The 20,657-nt window shown below is 35.2% G+C and overlaps 2 protein-coding genes across 3 annotated transcripts in view; one reads left to right on the top strand and one right to left on the bottom strand.

The window, feature by feature from the left end:
* Positions 1-20,657, top strand: part of LOC129951737 (mitogen-activated protein kinase-binding protein 1) — a 328,044-nt gene that overhangs the window by 25,611 nt on the left and 281,776 nt on the right. The window lies entirely within an intron of this gene.
* Positions 14,423-14,977, bottom strand: LOC129950725 (piggyBac transposable element-derived protein 4-like). Its single transcript, XM_056062647.1, has one exon. It carries the CDS (start codon positions 14,975-14,977, stop codon positions 14,423-14,425), a length of 555 nt encoding a protein of 184 aa, XP_055918622.1.

The raw sequence follows: 20,657 nt of genomic DNA, 5'->3' as shown, positions 1-20,657 counted from the left end.
ATAGCTTCCTTCTGCTAGAAATCGCAGGGTTGCAGCAAGTTTTTGAACAGAAGGAATCGATGAAGGTATTAGAAAAGGTTCTATTCCCCTTAGAACATATAAAATAGCGTTTTTTCTTAATCTAAAATTATGAATGAAAGCTTAAAAGAGGAAATCAAGAATTTTCTCTATTTATCAGAACAATTCTACATAATTTTCACACACTTACATTGTGTCTGGTAAATCCAATATATTTGATTTCTCTCGCAAAATTTTACTTCATTAACAAAATAAAAATGGATGATCCTTCAGTTCTGACAGTTCGAAGCAATTTGGAACTTTTCGAAATCCATCGAACTTAAGAACATGCAATTTCATTTCACGTGAAATTGAAGAGTGACTTCAATTCACTTTCGATCGAAATTCAGAACATGGCCGATATCCTCTTTTTAAAGATTGCTAATTATGATGAACAATTTTTACGATAGTGTCTAATCAAGTTAATCGCACTGTGCCTACCTACGTCAATATTCACCCATCAGCTTTACGGTGCAAGCATGCTGCTCAGGCTTGCCTATACAAATTATGAACTTATCAATGAAACGTGTGCTAATGAAAACGAGTTTGCTGCCATAGCAAAAATAATTATTTGTAGATCATGCGTTTTACATTATTTTATTTTTTTTCTTCTTTCTTTTAATTAAAAAGTAAAATGCGTGTGTAAATAAAATAAAATGAAAAATGAAAAATAGATCAAAGTTTCACTACACATAAATGTGTGAATTGAAAATAATTATTATTATTTCTTTTGACGTAAATCGTGTGTGAATCCGACATCATTCGGCGTTCACTGTGCATTTTATTAGCTTTGGACTTTTAATGTAAAATTGTATGAAAATGCTACAAATATCTTCACTACATGAAGTCTTTTAATTATTGTGTGAACATAATATTCATTATGTAGGTAGGTACGAAATTAGCACGTTTACGTTTAAAGCTTTCATAGTTTTGAATGACACATGATGACGATGACAGTTGGTTGCAAATAAATATATTCCTGAGATGAAAAGAAAAAAAATGGAATGAAATTCAGAACGACCAACGAAGAGTTATTTGAAAATTTCACAACAATAAAAGAAGGTATAGAAGATGATAGGAGGTACTTGTCCCCATATACAAATCAAGTTTTTTATTCTTTTGTTTAAATTTTTTTAAAAATAAAATTGAAATAATGTCACGAGAACGGGAAAATGAAATGTCACCATTTAGTTTTTTTTGTTTATGGTTTGAGGTTAGAGGTTTTTTTTGACAAGGTAATTAAGCTTAAATTAAAAGTATTCGAGAAACTTCAATAGAAAAAAGAAGAAGAAAATAAGAGAAAATAAAGAGGTTCTATTTCTTGAAACACGATCTGGTTTAGTTGAACATCAAAATGACAAAACTGAGGTCTGCAACTGGAGATTGACCTGTAGATATCTAAAACATCTGTCAAAAATGTTTTTTTGCCCTTAAAATGCAATCTACATTAAAGCTTGTTTACTTAAACACAGATATCTTAATTATGAATGAAAATAAGACTCGAAACACATATTTACTTACTTACATAAGGTGGCGCTACACTTCGGGCGGACCTGGCCCTCAACCTTCATGCGTCTCCAGCCGGCTCGGTCCCTAGCTAGCTGTCTATAGTTCCGCACGCCAAGTTGGTTGAGTCTTCACCCACGTGCGTGCGCCACCTGAGTCGCGGTCTTCCTCGGGATTGGATTCGAAGACCTTTCGGGCTGGAGCTTTGATGTCCATTCGCTCTACGTCTACATGATCTAGCCATCTAAGCTTAATTCTACTAACTAGGTCAATATCGCAGTACAGTTTCGTTAAATCTTCTAATCCATTCTCCATCTATGCACACGGGTCCAAAAATCAACAGAAGAATTTTTCTCTTAAAGCATCCTAAGACGTTCTCTTCTTTCTTTGACAGGGTCCAGGCCTCAGCGCCATAAATGAGAATAGGAATGGTGATTTAAGATGCTCGAAAGAGGACTTTACTACTCAATTACCTTCAAAGTCCAAAGAAACAGCGATTTGCAAGCGTTATTCTTCGATTGATTTGAGCGATGGTGTCGTTGTCTGAGTTTATAGCGGTGCTTAGGTAGACAAAGTCCTTAACTACCCCAAAGTTATAGCTGTCCATGGTGACAATTTGTACAAGACGTCGTTGTTCAATATCCTTCTTTGATGACAGCACAAACTTGGTCTTGCCCTCATTGACCACTAAACCCATCTTCTTCGTTTCCTTCGCAATGCTCAAAAACGCTCCACTGACATCACGCTTTGAACTTCCAACTATGTCAATATCATCAGCGTATCCGAGTAATTGGATGGACCTTTGGACGATTGTGCCTCTTGTGTTGACGGTTGAGTTTTGCACAATTCTTTCCAGAACGATGTTGAAGAAGTCGCATGACTTCTAAAACCTTTTTTGACATCAAATGCATCGGTGATATCTTTTCCGTCCTTAATAGAGCAGCGTGCATTCTTCACCTTAATTCTGCACAAACGGATAAGTTTGACAGGGATGCCAAAACTAGGTATTGCTCTGTAAAGCTATGGAAGTTGTCATACGCGGCTTTAAAATCTATGAGGAGATGGTGGGTATCGATTTGAATCTCCTGGGTTTTATCCAAGATCTGCAATAGTGTGAATATTTCGTCGATAGTGGACTTGCCTGGTCTGAAGCCACACTGATAAAGACCAATCAGGTTGTTGACGAACGGCTTCAGACGTTCACATAGTATGGCAGAAAGGATCTTATAAGAAGTGTTAAGGAGACTGATGCCTCTGTAATTGGGGCAATTAAGAGGGTCTCCATTCTTATGTATCGGGCAAACTATGCTGAGATTCCACTCATCGGGCTTGCTTTCTTCCGACCATATTTTGCAGAAGAGTTGGTGCATGCTCCGTACCAAGTCATCACCTGCTGCTTTGAATAGTTCGGGAGCGATTCCGTCAGCTCCAGCAGCTTTGTTTGACTTCAGTTTAGATATAGCTATCTTCACTTCGTTGAGGTCGGGTAGAAGGAATTGTTGATCTGCGTCGCCTTGGTCGAGTGGTTCTATCTCCCATACAGCAGAAATTGGTTCGTCATCGCCGTTATATAACTTTGAGAAGTGGTCATTCCATATTCTCAACATAGACTACGGTTCTATCTCGGATTTTGTAGATGCTTTTCAAAATCTAGTAAGATAAGGCGAAAAAAGAGGTCGACCTTGGATTGAAAGTAAGTAAGCTGGAAATTTGTTTGTACCTTCCTTTTGGTATTTTAAACTTTGTATAAAAGTGTCATAAAATGTCGTGTCGTATGTAGTAAGTTATGGACCGCAGTGATCAATGGTGTTGACAACTTTACCAAACAAGTTCAAAGTTTGCTAAAATATTTCTCTCAGTTATTGTTTCTTACTATCACCGTTTTCCCAACTTTTAAACCTCAACCGTTTTCGAAGCTTTTAAAGGCCTATGACATGCGACGACGCGGACACATTTCCAGCTTGCTATATTGTTTTTCGAAGTAAACCCCTTATTTTATTTCTGTTAAACCGAATTGAGTTTTTTTGTTTAATCAACTTTAAAAGACTTCAATCCAATATCCAAATTAATAAACTTGGATAAACGTGGAATAGCGAAGGGTAAGGCCTTATTCCATTGACTAAGTTCAAAATGATATGAATAAAAAAAAAAAAAAAGATTCTGAAGAAACGACCCAAAAGTGCATAAGTTTTGCGAAATGTGTTCAAAAGTTTCATCATTTTTTTTTAACTAATGTAATAAGTTTAACAATTTCGATGAATTTTTAAAGCTTTTCATTTTGAAACCTTTTATTGAAAACAAACCTTTTTTAAGTGCATGTTTCACAAGAATGGGATATTCATTCATTAAAAAATATCCCGATTATTTTAAGACTGATGGATAAAGCTCATGAAACCGTTGTTGGCATTAACATCTTTAACCACAATTCCTAAAAGTCTAAGCTTTTCAAGAATGTGATTTAACCTTCTTAAATCTCAAATTCAGATCGATTGAAGTCCTAAAAAGAATAAACTTACAATGACCCCCCGGGCTGTGTTCGACTCGGCGGCAGTGTTTTTATAACAACCCACATTTTTCACTAACTAAAGGTTCCGGTTCAAATCGATACAACATTCTTCTAAATTGTAATTTTTTTGTATATACATTTACTTAAAGTCCATTGACCTTTTATTGAGATTGCCATTACATCGATTGTCAATTCGTCTTATGTTGGCGAATTTTGTTCTCAACTCAAGGCACGTTCTACTGCAACGCGCACAAACAACAACAGTGACATAAATCACAGAGTTCAAACACTTGAGAGTGTTTTTATTTTGTATTTCTGGTCTCCTTCTTCTTTTATTCTCTTATCGTTCCTTTTGTTGCTCCTTGGGGAGTATTATTTACCCGGCGCGTCGCGTCGTCTTCTTCTGCCGGTCGTTCGTCCGACTTTTCTAGGAATTTCACAGAGACTCAGACTCGAACCGTACTCGTACTATGTGTGCATTATAGACGAAAAACTATTTCCGTTTTAAGAAGACATCTTTAGTTAACTGGCCAATCACATTTAAGCCAAAGTATTTGCTTGCTGCTATGTCACATATGCGACAGCAGCGCCAATAACACACATTGTTATAGAACTATAAAGGACATTTAAATCTTCGATTCTGTGTGTTTTATTTTTTGGTTCTTCTCTTTTTGTGGTTTTGATGGGCTTTAGAGAAGAATTTTACACAGTGGTGACTTGTGTTTTATTTTTTAAGTTTAAAATTGCGTTCACATAGGAAACTATTTTGTCGCAGCAATTTGCATATATAAATTCTAGACTTGGGAATAACAATTGGAATTCATGTTGGCAAAAACCCAATGTTTCTTTTATTTAGTTTTTGTTTTTATTTTTTTTTTATTTTTATTTGGTTTTGGTACATGAGAGTTGAAAGAGTGGTGTGAATTTTGTGAGTTACACAGCGTAGCTCTAGACACTTTTGCTTTTTTTTGTTGGTTTCACTGGTTTTACTTTCTAGTTTAAAACTCACGACAAAGTAAAAAAGAACTTGAGCATTGATTGGTTTGGTATTTTTTATGTGACATGTTTTTCATTTGGTAAACGATAGAAGCAAATAATTGAGATGAAAATAGGAAATTCTGTGTTCATTTGTTCAAGTCCTAACCATCTTCAACACACATTGGCTCTTGTTAGGGCTCGAGTTATTTCGATACCAAAAATTAGCATTTTTGTGACCTTGAATGTGCCCTTTGACCAAGATAGCGGAATATTAATTTTGACCAAAATGCGTGGAGCATAAAATTTTGTCGTTAAAATTCAGTGAGCACAAAGTATGCGTATTGCTTAGGCAATAACTTATAACTTCAGGGACATAATATAGAATTTATTAATGAAGGATGTAACGTTATAACTTTCAAATGTTTTGGAAAGTAGAGTTATTCAAAAATTGTTTAGGTACTTTTTTGTCCAAAAAATATTTAGTTCTAAGAATTCTGTGCTTTTTTACTTAAAAATGATGGAATCAGTTTAAAAAAGGAAAATTGTTTTGACAATGGAAAAAATGGCGCACTTTTTATAGTATTTCAAAATACAGAATTTTGAAATGCAGGATTTTACAATAAAGAAATGTTGACCTTGACTGCGCCTCAAATGATCCATCCGCTTAGTCCGATTTTGGAATACTCTTTCTAACATTTCGGCCGGTAGACAATGCGTCAATTGAAGCGGGCTTGTTTGTATAGACATTAGCTTCAACATAGCGCCACATAAAATAATAAGCGACCAATTTACCGGTCCCGAACGTGAAATAAAATGTTCACCAAACTCGCCTTTCAATAAGTCCATTATTGCGCTGCGCATGCTGTGCATGTGCATGTGGCACCGCGTCTTGTTGAAACCATGAGGTTATGCAAGTCAAGCTCTTGCATTTTGGGCAAAAAAAAAGTTAGATATCATCTCTCGGTAGCGCTCACCATTCACAGTTACGTACGTTTCGCATCATCTTTCAAGAAGTACGGTCCAATGATGCCAATAATTTTTTTATTTTGGAATAATTTTGACACATTTGGTGGTTAAACTAAGTAAACCTCACTTTATAGGAATTTCGTTTTATTTGTTGTACCACCCTTAATAATCTTGCTGGTAGGTTTTAAGGCTTTTAAATTGGACTAAACCAAAGAACTCAATTCAGCTTAACAGAAATTATGTCGTATTTTTGCTGATTGAGACCTTTCAAAATAAGGGTTTCGCCTCGAAATACAATATAGTAAGCTGGAAATGTGTTCGCGTCGCATGTTATAGACCGTTAAAAGCTTCGAAAAAGTTTAAGCGTTTAAAGTTGAACGTATGAAATAATAACTGAGAGAAATATTTTAGCGAATTGTGAACTTGTTTGGTAAAGGTGTCAACACCAATGAGGTCAACACGAAGGTAATCGCAAAAAAGCGCTATTTGCAACTTGTGGCAACACAAGATTTTATGAGGTTCGTAAATTTTACCAAAAGGTAAAAGAAAAACCTCCCAAGTACCAGCCACGAACCGAAGCCTGTAAAGACGATCAGGGGAACATCGTAGTAGAGCCCAAGTCGATGTTGAGAATATGGAAAGACCACTTCTCCAAATTATGTAACGGCGATGACGAACAGAATTCCCTTGTAAGGGACATTCAACCTAGGCGACGCAGATCAACAATTCCGCCAACCCGACTTTGACGAAGTGAAGATAGCTATATCTAAACTTAAGTCAAACAAAGCTGCTGGAGCTGACGGCATCGCTGTCGAACTATTCAAAGCAGCAGGCGATGACTTGGTAGGGAGCATGCATCAACTCACCTGCAAAATATGGTCGGAAGAAAGCATGCCCGATGAGGGGAATCTCAGCATAGTTTCTCCAATACTTAAAAAAGGAGACCCTCTAAATTGCACCAACTACAGAGGCATCAGTCTCCTTAACATTGCATATAAGATCATCTCTGCCGTATTATGTGGACGTCTTAAGCCGTTCGTCAACAACCTTATAAGTCCTTATCAATGTGGCTTCAGACCAGGAAAGTCCACTATCGACCAAATATTCACACTACGGCAGATCTTGGAAAAAACTCAAGAACTTCAAACCGATAGCCACCACCTCTTTATCGATTTTAAAGCCGCGTATGACAGCATCTATAGGGAAGAGCTCTACAGAGCAATACCTAGTTTTGGCATCCCTGTCAAACTTATCCGTTTGTGCAGAATTAAGGTGAAGAATGCACGCTGCTCTATTAAGATCGGAAAAGATATCACGGATGCATTTGATGTCAAAAAAGGTTTTAGACAAGGCGATGTACTGTCATGCGACTTCTTCAACATCGTTCTGGAAAGAATTGTGCAAAACTCAACCGTCAAAGCCCCACAAAAAATAATCTAAAGCCGTTAAATCGCACGATCTAGGCGGCCAATTTAACGGTCCCAAACGTGAAATAAAATTTTTTCATTGTTACGTGTCTTGTTGGAACCACATGTCATGAAAGTCAAGCTCTTGTATTTTGGGCAAACAAAAAGTTGAATATCATCTCGCGTTAGAGTTCACCATTGTCAGTTGCGTTGAGATTCGCATCATCTTTGAAGAAATACGGTCCAGCCCATAAGCCTCATCAAACTGCGACTTTTTCTGGTAGCTCTGCAATGCTTCTGTCTGATATTCACTCCAAAATTGTCAATTCTGCTGAGCTTCGTGGTTGAACACAATTTTTCGGTAAAAAGTGCGCGATGAACTTTTTACAGAGCACGCATTTTAACCCCGAATACTTCAAAAACACACTTACGAGTGGATTTATACCTCCCGAAGATTTCTTATTTCTGGATGCACATGGCTATTTGTCCGACTCAATGGACGTACCGATAAAGAATACTATATGAACCTTCTGAATTAATAAGTGGAAACACAGACAAAAAGATGATCAAAATTTCGATCGTTATAATCGCAAAAGATATTGGTGGCTTGACTGGGTCGTTACAGACGCGTAGTCCCTTTTACCATAACGTTCTGTTATATGGTTTCTAATCAGTCGAGGGGGTAAGCTTTTTATCCATTCATTTTCTAAAGTAAATAAAAAAAGTATTAAACTAAAAATTTAATTTAGTATACCAAACAAAACGACAAGTTTTGATCCGATTTTCACTTCGCTAATTTAAAACAAAAGCTTTTGAATTGAAGTTATAGATTTTAACGGTCTATATCTCCCACCCATTTATTTCGCCTTTAAATTTAAATATATGTTAATATCACACATTTCGCAAGCACTTCGAAAAAATATATCGATAAAATTGAAATCCACCTGCATGTATAAGCAAAAACAAAGCCGAGAAAAAATAAACTGATTTGGGTCATAATTCTTGAAAATAAGCAAAACAAAAATCAATTTTGTCTTCATTCGTATAAAATAAAAGTATAAAAAAATCACAACTTTAATTTCAACGCATTTTTATGAAAAAAAAAACAATAATTCCCAAAACAAAAAAAAAATAAAAGAAGAAAAATAATACAAAAAGTTTCGCAATTGCACGTGCGTATGACACCACCCCTCGATATTGATGGATTTTCGTTTTTTGTTTTGTACTATTTTTTCCTCTTATTGTTTTGTTCTTTTTTATTTCTTTTTATTTTTGCGTTCTGTGACTTATGCTCTTTGGAGCACTTACTCAACTGTAGAATAATTTTGTTTTCTCAAAAAAATAAAACCTTTTTCTTTTTTTTTCCATTAAAGTGTAGCTTGGCCAAGGTCTTACGATTTTACATTTTGTAACAATATCGACCGAATTGAAGCTTACTATAGGGCTTTGTTCTTTATCCCTGTCATTATAGACACTCTTTGACATGTGATACTTACATATTCCTCAAGTCCTCAGAATTTCAAAAACTAACATTTGAAAAATTGATATTTTTAAGAGAGTACAAATTTTGTTTCCCTTAAAGAGGATTTTCAAGACCGCCGACCATCCCATAGAATGTACACATAGTGATGACCTAATAGAAGACATAGTTAAGATATCAATCATTTACTTCTAAGTGTCAATTGTGTTTGACAAAAGTAATAAGTCAGTTATGACTTACAAAAAAAAAACACGATAAGATAAACAATTCAATTGAAAAATCGTGCTGATAGTAAAAACATTTTATTTTCTACTATAAACAAATAGAATCATAAACAATTAAATCATTCGTCGATATTATAAAAATCGATGACGACATTTTTTGTATAATAACTTTATACTCACGTAACAGTAACATATTTATTTGAGGTTCTTGAAATTGTGAAAACAATCTGTTTTTAAATAAACAATATTTCACTTTTATTTATTTTGAACTAAAAACAAAAACGGAGGAAAACAGTAACTTGAACTTATCTGAAGACATTTCCAAACGAAACAACTTTTATACGCAGAAGCATTAACGTGGTGTATATTTTTATGTGTAATTAGGTTATAAACTTAAGTATTAATACTTCGTTACAAGAAACAGATATTCGAGATCTTGGAAACATTTCATAAGTGAAAGTTACTCATCCAGTCTGATAATAAACCGATATGCGACGGTATAGTCGTGTCGTTAATAAAACAAGTTCGATTGAAATGCGTGTACTTGCATTAAATTGTGAGATGATGTGAAGACAGCAAACGTAAATAATTGGTCTTGAGTTATTAAATGAAAACCGGCAGAAAAAAATAAAAAAAAATAAACTTCGTGAAACACTTGACAAGTGTGGAATTGGTTATGATGAAAGTATCAATTATATTGCTTTCATTGTTGTTACTGTTTTTTTTTTGTTCCTATGACATTAAAAGATACAAAAGATTATGAATATTGAATTAATAATATAAGGGCCTCATAATTCACTTAATCAAAATAAGATAAAGAGCCCGTAGAGTGAAGATTTGAGGGGCTGTTATGTTTAAAGTTATTTTGTCGATACTGGATTTTAAGCATCATCTAAAGTAATAAAAGAAATTTTCCTCACAAAATACTTATACATTTTTTCGATCGTCACGATGTGTCAATCTCTTATGTTGAAGCATAAAAACTTTAGCGATGACAGTCAAATGTATAGACTGATTTAACTTAACCGAGTGATTGTCCGTCAAGAGAGCAAAAGTTTATTAAGCTGTCTAGGCTACAACCAGATATCCGTACCGCAAAAATGGATAAGTGATCATGACGACTAAGATTATAAATATATCGGGCGATATTGTTATAAGCAACATTTAATTTGCGGTTAGTCACACAGTCTAGTTTACAAAAGATTTCACACACATACAGCTCAATTGGCAGTATAAGGGCCTTAGCAAGTAGTAGTTTAGTTTCGATCAGGATGAAATTTCGAGTGACTTGAAGACAATTCCATAGACTTTACCAATGGCACTACTAAGGTGGTCGTCCCCAAAAGGTCGACTTATCAGGAGTTGCACATCATCCTCATAAAGATGAATTGTGGTAACTCATTTATGTAAAGTGAGAAGAGAATTGGTCCAAGGATAGATCCCTGTGGCATTCCACTCAAAACATTGAGAAATGTGAACGACTATCCTTTGGCCACCATGCATTGTTGCCTTCCGCTGAGATACGAAAGAACAAGCTTACAGGACTCTTTAGAAAACCCAAAGTTAATTTGCAGCTTTCTACTAAAAATTGAGTGGTTAACAGTATCAAATGCCTTTGAATAACAGTGTTAGCAATGTAACATAATCACTGCCCATTGCCATTCTTATTTCATCAGTTACAAAAAGTATAGCGGATTTGCAGCTGCAGTCGAAAACCAGACTGGCAGGTACTTAACAGGTTGTTAATTGTAAGATATTTTTGGAACTTCCCCAATATAGTTTTTCCAAACACCTTCGAAAGAAACGGAAGAATGGCAATATTTGCCTTTTTGGAAACTCGAAAGTAATCAATATGGAAGCAGTAGTCTCAAGAACATAGGGTTAATTTGGTCCAGGCCAGTAGCATTAGATTTAATCGATATTATTGCCTCTACAATATCTTCCACTTGTATTCATATAAAACTCAGAGAGCTGTTGATAGAAGTTGGTTCCTTCTCAGTAAGGGAATGAACGGTTGAAGCAACTTTTAAGGGCATGGACGTAAACTTTTTGTTGAGAGTATCACAATCGACGTCACCAACAGGCAAGCTTTTTAGATTGTTTGCCAATACCTATTTCACGTAGGTTTTTCCATAATGTTTTGCCAGAGGTTAAAGAACCAAGTTAATTTTCACAATAAAGTCTCTTTGCCGTTCTGACCATTACGACAACTTGGTTACGCAGTCTGCAATAGAATTTGTGGAAGTGCTGCAGTTTTTAAAGTCTCCATTGGCGGCATCTCGCCATCACATCAGAGCAGAGATGTCACTATTCAGCCAAGGTGGAGCCGTATGCCTAACGATCATAATATTTGTTGAATGTATGTTGTTTACAGAAAAAAAATTACTCAGCAATGGAACAACTTTTCTGAAAAACGAATCCCTCTAAACTGCACCAATTATACAGGATTCATTCTACTTAACATCGGTTGCAAAATTTTCCTGCCGTAATAAGTGAACGTCTAAAGCCCATCGTCAACAACTTGATAGTTCCTTATCATTATGGTTTCAGACCAGGAAAGTCCACAGATGATTAAATATACATATTAGGGCAGATCCTGGAAAAAGCTCAAGAACATCAAATCGATAGCCATAATCTTTTTATCGATTTCAAGACAGCATGTGTCAGCTTCTACAGGGACGAGCTGTATAGAGCCATAATTCGCGCTGATCCATAAAGGTGGGAAACAATTTAACAGAATCTTTCGATGTCAAAAAAAGTTTTAGACAAGGTGATGCGCTGTCATGCGATTTTTTTTAACATCGTACTTGAAAGAATAGTGCAGAGCTCACACGTCAACACTGCTGATGATATTGACATAATCGGGAGAACTCAGCGTGATGTCAGTGGGGCTTTTGTGAGTATTTTGGCATATGTGGCAAAAATGGGTTTAACGGTTAATGAGGACAAAACAAAGTACATGCTGTCGTCAAGAACGGCCTTACAACTCCGACGTCTTGGTCAAAACGTCACCATCTACAAACGTTACTTTGAGGTAGTCAAGGACTCCGTCTACCTAGGCCCCCGTCTTGCTATACGGTGAAGAAGCATGAACTATGACAAATGCGGATGAAAGCACCTTGGGTCAATTCGAGATAAAAGTTCTTCGTATGATCTACGGTTCCGTATGCATAGAAGGGAGTGGAGGAAGAGATAGAACGTTGAGCTGTACGGGCTGTAGAGCGACGTAGACTTAGCCAGAAAGGTAAAAGTCCAACGACTAAGATGGTTCGGTCACGTTTTGTGTTTTGTTTCACTGTTAAACATCTTCTAAAGTATTACAAGAGCTACCACTGCGTCCAGAAAAAGTCACAGTTTGGTGCGGTTTATGGGTTGGTGGTATCATTGGACCGTACTTCTTCAAAGATGATGCGAATCGTAACATTACTCTGAATGGTGAGCGCTTCAGCCGTGAGATGGTATCCAGCTTTGTTTTGCCCACACAGCATGCGCAGCAATGGACTTATTGAGAGAGAGGCAAGTTCGGTGAAGATTTTATTTCACGTTCGGAACCGATCAATTGGCCGCCGAGATTATGCGATTTAACGCCTCTAGATTTTTTTTGTGGGGCTTAAGCTAAAGCTCATTTCTATACAGACAAGCCCGCTTTAATTGACTCATTGGAAGACAACATTGAAGCATTTATTCGTGAGATACCGGCCGAAATGTTGGAAAGGGTATTCTAAAATAGGACTAAGCGGATGGACCACTAGAGTCGCAGTCAAGTTCCACATTTGCATGAAGTAATCTTCTAACATTAAACTATATTTTTTTTTGATAAACTTTCTAAAGCTTTTAAAAAATCACTCTTTAGTTTTGTACTGAAAAGAAGTATTCTTTACTCACAAAATATATGCAAATAAATCTGGATTAAGGCGGCTTTAACTTCACACGCAATATAATTTCTTTATTTACAAGTTGGTGCAGATATGTAATAAGCACAACATTATGTATCTATTGCATGTAATAAAAACAAATGATTTGGATAACCATTGAATATAGTGTTAAATTCACTCACATTAACTTACATAAAATACGTTTACTTAATAAAGAATGTCTTTCTGTACTCTTTACATTAATATGTAAAGATCACATATTAAAGTACTATAAACATATATTCGATCCGTATTTGTAGCGAGTGCAAAGAATATTTCTGTTTATGTAATAACTACATTCAAATAATATGAATCAAAAATATCTTATATAGATCCCATTTATAAAAGTGATCTTTAGAACTTAGTAAAGAACTATAGACCCATATCAAAACTTTCAGTTATTGCCAAACTTTTTGAACAAATTTGTCACCCAAGACTTTATTTTGCTGTCAATAATTACTTGTCTCCCAAAACAACATGGTTTTGTAAATGGAAGATCAACGTTCACTAATTTAAGTCTATTTGCAAATCATTGTTATAATCATCTTGAAAACGGTAGATAAGTTGATGTCCTGTATACTGGTTTTGTTAAAGTCTTTGACCGCGTGCATCATGGTCTTCTCCTACAAAAGCTGAAGATTTTACGATCGAATGCTTCATTTTTACAGTGTTTAGACTTATACCTGTCTGATAGTTCACTAGCTGTTAAAATAGATGAAAGTGTTTCAAATCTTATAGATGTGGTGTAGGGTGTTCCACAAGGCAGTCATTTGGGTCCACTTCTTTTTATAATCTTTATGAATGATTTACCTTCTATTTTTAAGTTTTGTGACTGCCTGACGTATGCTGATGTTGTGAAAGTATTCACAGCAATATCCGCACTTGAAGATTACTTAAATTTTCTTAAATTGTGTAACTACAGTCATCTTCAACCGAATTAGTCGAAGTGTAAATTTTTTAGTTTATCTAAATCTTCATCCCTTATTGTTATTGAATATAAATGAGGGTAATTGAAGTAAATATGATCTTAGGGTGATATTTAATTCAAAGCTTGACTCTAGATCTCATGTAATTCACTTTTAGATTTCTCGAAGCGGAACTTTAAAGATTACTTTGAAGACCTTATAGTATTTTACTTATACTATTTAGTGGTCATCAAAAATGATTTTCCACACATTAACCACACTTCATTCCTAAATAATGTAGTCTCCACTTACTACAAATCAGTAATGTTAATTAATTATCTTTTTATTGAAAATACTTATTTAAAAGTTTGAAGAAATGAGCAAAAGATACTTTCCAACATTTTAAATATCCTAATTTGCGGTTAAAAGAATTATATCTATTTTTGAATGCCCAAGAGTTACCGAAATCTTTTTGTTCTATTAATCGGAATTAAGGTCAACCTTTGTCCGAAAAACCTCAATAGATTTTGCAAAACTATCATGATTCAACTCCGATTTACATCCCGGTTGCTTGCAAGTTTTCTTACCATTGCGGTCCTGAAATATGCACCAGTGGCCAACATTATCATATCGAACTTCTGAAGTCGGAAAGTAAGACTTTTTTGATTTCGAAGGTGGTGGTATTGGTGATGACACTGGCCGGCCTCTAGGTTTCTTGGAATCGGTTGAAATTATGCACAAAGTCTCAGCTACTTCTGATCGAAAATTTGGAAGTTCAATGGTGACTTCCTTGTTTGACCTATGATAAAGGATATAAGCATTTACCATCGCCACATCCAATAGATGAAAAAAAATTCGATTTGTCCATTTCCTTGTTTTCATACGAATGTGATATCGACCCAGAAGACCATCCATTAGATCGACACCTCCCATATGTCGATTATACTCTTTTATAATAAATGGACAGTCAATTTCGATCTTCTGCTTCGTTTTTCTATCCCATCGTGAAGATGTGGAAGGTCCTGGGTTTGACATGTTTGATAAAAAAGGTTTAACACCGCAATAAGTAGATAAAAGTCGAACGCTCTTATTGTCCATCCACAAAACGCTGCTCCGAACACATAAAATCTGGATCATCAAAATTATCATCTTCATCAAAATCTTCACCATCCATATCTTCACTACTCGAAAAATATTCAACAAGGTCAGCTTTATCATCCTTCGTCTTAAAAAGATTCCTCAAAGATTTTCTCGACATATCTACATGAGAAACTTGGAATCAGTATGTACTGGGGAGAAGAAAAAAATTACACTTAACTACCTGAGGCCGCCTCTAGGCGGGCTCCAAAAAAACACTCATGAACGACACAAAGAACGAAACAGCACATCACTTTTTTTCACAAATCAACAAAAAATAATTTATTTACTTACTCGTAATTTTTCCAATAGAAATTTACCAATATTAGATTTTTTTTTTTAATTTGAAAAACGAGGTTTTTAAAAAAATATTTATTTTACAAAAAATACCACTTTTTTAATTTCAATTGAATGTAAATCGCGAACAACAAGCGCAAAGAACTTGCAATAAAAAGCAATGCACAAAACAATATGTAATCTAGAGGTAAAGCCTAACAGATTATTGAAAAAACAAGAAACCGCTACCTTTGGCACTTGTTTAATTAAGACCGCCTTGAGGCGGGGTGAGGCATTAGAGGGTTATGTTTCAAAAAAAAGAAGAAAAATCCTACAAAAAACAAAATTTATCTACCGCGAGAGTTTTTCATTTCAAAGAACCTTTCACTTATTCCCTTTTGGTTGAATATAACTTACCTTCCAAACCTTTCAAGCTATCAGCATAGATAAAAGAAAAACATGAAAGGTTTTGAGAGATAATACCTAAAGCCAATTGCATTAAGCTTAGGTATATACATTTCTCGCTATTTAGCTTAGTTCTTCTTTTCTTGTTTTTTCTTTGTATAATTTCACCTTGGCATGCAATGGAAAATTAAGGATTTAGCATTAATCTTCTTGTATTTGATAGCGTCTTGATTTAATTGCAATTATATTGCAATCATTGTAAATTATTTTAGCATGAACAAGAAGTTGTATACCGTAGCTACGTAAACGCTTTCAAATCACTAAATTGATAGTATGGGTGGAGTTGTTTGCTGAGAGATGAACTTATGACCTTTTAATTAATACTGAAGCGAAGTGAATTCAATGCGTCAGGAGGTCAGGAGAAAAAGTTAGCATTCAATTTACAATACTACAAATAGTTTCCCTTTTCTACAACTACTTCAAATCTTGGGTTATTTTCTCTTAAGCCAAATTAGACAAAAATAAATGTCCAAAGGATTAGCTGTTTTTTTTAAAACATTTTTAAAGATACAACACCAACTCCCAGACTATAGAAAGTTGAACTAATTACCTACAACTTGATAACAAATCCGATATCTTATTTACAACAATTAACCGCAAACGGTTATCAATAAATGGGTTTCAATCACTTTGTGTGATTCATGCAAACTGTTTGCTATAAACCAAGTGTTAGAAACTCGGTGCGATGTTGGTTTTCATGCAGAATTATAAAGTTGAGTCCATAAAAACTTTTCTAAACGAATAATTTATTCTTTAAACCAACAAAGGAGAATAAAAAACCCTCACCTCATGTAGTTTCACTTTAGGGTGCTTCCTCCTCTGAAAAGTTTTTCACAAAGCACACGAAACTTTTTTTTTATTGGAAAGATGAAGACAAGTTTTTTTGTTTGTTTAATTTTTGGCAAAATAAAAATAAAATTTTTATTTTTTATTTTGTTGAGATAAAAGTTCACAACAAAGGCGGAATAGTTTCTTCGTCGTTGCATATATTTACTGCTCCTGGTTAGTGAAATTTTAAATAATGTTTTATGCGTTTTATGCACTCGAAAGGGTTATAATCTTTTCTTTGTCAGAACAAAAGAAAAACTTATTAAGGTACCTGTGTTGTATATACTTAAAATGTTTTGTTTGAATTTTGGGTGGGATATAAATTATGGAGGAAAATCAAAGTGTTGAAATGCAAAAATTGTGTTTCGGAATTTTTGATGAATATCAAGAAGCTATAAATTACAAAGTAACTTGAATACTCGTATAATTCATAAGTTTAAGGCGGTCAATAAATTTGAAACAATGTGATATTTATTCATCAAACAATTTTATCAAAACTGAACTATGTACTTAATTCAAATGTTCGAAATTTTGTGTAACAGTTATTTCAATCTTAAAACATTCCTTAATTGTATTTAAAATAAAGCATTCAAAACAAAACAACAACAGATATTTCATTTTGATACTAAACACAATAATTGAGAGTGTTGAATTGTGATCTCCTCTTCAAGGAACAACACGGTTCCAAAACTTTACTTGCAAAACTGCGAACTACTAACGTAATAGCTTGCAACTTCTTCTAGTGAATTTTAACAACTTTATAAATCGTTAATTTTGCTTGTCAAATGTAAAAGATGACCTTCAAAAGTAACAGCTGTCAAACAAGCACAAGCTTTTCCATCTTTCCTATTTCAAAGGCCTCGTTCCGAGTAATTAAAACAGCATTTGTCCAGCTTGTCTTTAAGAAAGGTGAATGTCCCTCCTCCCCTCTAACTATCGTCAAATGATTGCACTCACGTCCCTTCTTTCCCAGGCTGTGGAAACGCTGATTATTTATCAGCTAAAAAAATATATCGAAGAACGAAAGCTTCTAAATGACCGGCAATATGGGTTTCCTAGCAAGAAGTGGACAGGTGATTTAATGGATTATCCAACCGAGCAATGGAGGAATATTGTACATGGTTTTGAAGAAATTAAGGTTATTGCTTCGGTAGAGTTTAGCTCCAAGCTCCCTTATCAAAAATACCTCCATTTGGTAATGATGAATATTTTCTTCGTTGGTTTAAAAATTACCTTTCTAATCGTTCAATACAAGTTGTATAAGATGTTTTCAAGTGTGGGATTCATAAAATAAATGCTGGTGTTCCCCATTGCTTTGTTTTGTCTCTGACTTCCTTCTTGATATTCATTAGTGATTTATGTAACTTCCAATTTATTAATACGTTTCTCTGACCACAGTACCTTCAGCTTTTTATATTCGCTTCTAGATTCACGTAATTGTCTTTCGGTGGTAGAACTTCACCAGCAGCGTACTCATTATATTCCGATCTCGACAGCAATGTCCACTATGCTTTCTTGATAGTGACATAGATGGAATGAGATATTTTATCCCGAATAAATCTTTCGAACCCAAAGAAAACTCATGGTTTGATTCGAGCTGTAAAGAGGTTATAAGGATCAAAAATGTAAGTTTCCGGAATTACAAAGTCAACCAAACTAAGGAAAACCGGAATAAGTTCAAACAAGCTAGAAAGACCTGTAACGGACATATACGACGCATTAAATTTTTGCATGACCAGAAATTATGGCAAAAAATACTACAAAGGTAGTACAAATTTCTGGTAATTTGTATAAAATGTGCGTAACACTACGTCTTCATCGGTTTCAAAGCTCGTTTTTAATGACACTCTTTTTGTGAGCTCGATTAACAAAGCCAATTTGCTTATAGCTGTTAATTCGACGCTGGCAATGTGTGACATGACTCCTTTTGTACTTGAAAGCGTAAACGGTCCTATGGGAGGAATCATCTTTCGCACTCGTTCAGTTACTAAAGTACTCAAAAATCTTGACATTCACAAATCCGCTGGCCCGGATAGTATTCCCGCTATTGTTCTGAAGAGATGTTCTCTAACGCTGCAAAACCACTGCGTAAGCTTTTTAATATGGTCTATTCTACAGGTCTCTTCCAGAGTGGATGGAAAACTGCATTTATCCAGCCTGTTCCTAAAAAAGGGGAATCCTCCTAACCATCTAACTATTGTCCAATTACACTTACGTCCCTTCTTTTCAAGGTCATGGAAACGCTTATCAATTTTCAGCTTAAGAAATATCTTGAAGAACGAAAGCTTCTTAATGACCGGCAGTATGGCTTTCGTTGCAATAGGTCCACTGGTGATGTCATGGTTTATCTCACCAAACAGTGGAACAAATCTTTACATCGTTTTGGAGAAAGTAAGATTATTGCACTTGATATATCAAAAGCATTTAATAGAGTTTTGCATCAAGCTCTCTTATCATTTAGTATTGATGAATCCCTTCTTCGTTGGGTTAGAAATTACCTTTCGGACCGTTCAATTCATGTAGTATTGGACGGGTTCAAATCTGATATTCACAAAATAAATGCTGGTGTGCCCCAGGGCTCCGTTTTTGTCTCCGACGCTCTTCCTTATTTTTTATAAATGATCTTTTGTCTGAATCTTCTAACACACTTAATTGTTTCGCTGATGACAGTACCCTCGTATCCTTCTGCTTCGGGTGTGGACGACCAACGGCAGCGTATGATAATCTCATTCAATTCTGATCTTGACAGCATTGCCCAATGGGTAATCAAAAACCGTGTAGAATTTAAAGCTTCGAAAACTCAATGCTGTCTACTGTCACAAAAGCGTAACCCTCCCCCAATGCTAGTATCCATTAGTGGTACTTGCATCGTGGACGCTGAATAGCTTTCAGTCCTAGGTATGTGCATTACAAACCACTTGTTGTGGAAGGATCACATATTTAAAATTGCCAAAGTGTTTAGGTTTTCACCGAAGATGCAAGAAATTTTTTACCCCTTCTGATCTGGCTACAATCTATAAAACTTATATTCGTTTGAAACTTGAGTACAACTCTATGGGCAGGTGCTCCAATAACACATTTGAGTCACTGGGAGAGAATTCAAAAAAGAGCTCTAAAATTGATAGGTGACCGTTGTTTAACTGAAACTTTTGTATCTCTTGAGCACCGCCGCCGCCGTAAGGTTTCCTGTTGTCTTTCATTATTTTATCGCTATTTTCATAAACAATATTCTAGTGAAATAGCTAGTTGCATTCCTCCCCTCAAACAAATTAACCACAATACCCGTTCTTTTAGGAATGCCCATCAGTTTACCATTGAGCCCAATTTCGGACGTACATTAAAATATAGAGATTCTTTTTTTGGTCGCACTGCACGAATGTAGAATGCTTTACCAGACTCAATATTTCCCACTCATTACAATGTGTAGGCATTCAAACCCAATGTGCATCTCCTCCCTTCCTAATTGCTCGCACTGTGTATAATCATTATAAGGGTATAAAACAAAACAAAAAAAGATTTATTAACTTCGTAGAATAGAATGGTTCGAAAACTCAATTCTGTCGTGACCAAGTAACACTTCCATCCAGGAAACTAATCAACTTTCCCTACTCGGGAAGCCTCATTCCTCCAGAACTTGAATAAAACTCCCATATTTGACAGGTGCCCCAAAAAAAAGTTTAAGAAGAGCTTTGAAAATGATAGGCGATAGAACTATTATCAGAATTGTTTAAATCACTCGAATACCGTCGAAATGTCTTTCGTTTTTTTCCGATATTTTGATCAATAATGTTCTGTCGAATTAACCAGTTGTATTTCCAGGAAAGCTCATTAGCTTACCTTTGAACTTAATTTTGGACGTACTGTTAAATATAGAGATTCTTTTTTAACCGAACATCAAGAATGTTCAGTTTTTCCCTTCCATTTCTTGTATTTAAAAAACTTTAAGACCAATGTGCACGAGGTATCCAATCTTATTTTACAACAATATAAAACTCTGCGAATTATATTG

Source organism: Eupeodes corollae, chromosome 3 (genome assembly GCF_945859685.1).
Source record: "Eupeodes corollae chromosome 3, idEupCoro1.1, whole genome shotgun sequence".
Taxonomy (NCBI): Eukaryota; Metazoa; Arthropoda; class Insecta; order Diptera; family Syrphidae; genus Eupeodes; species Eupeodes corollae.
This window is presented reverse-complemented; position numbering and strand designations above follow the sequence as displayed.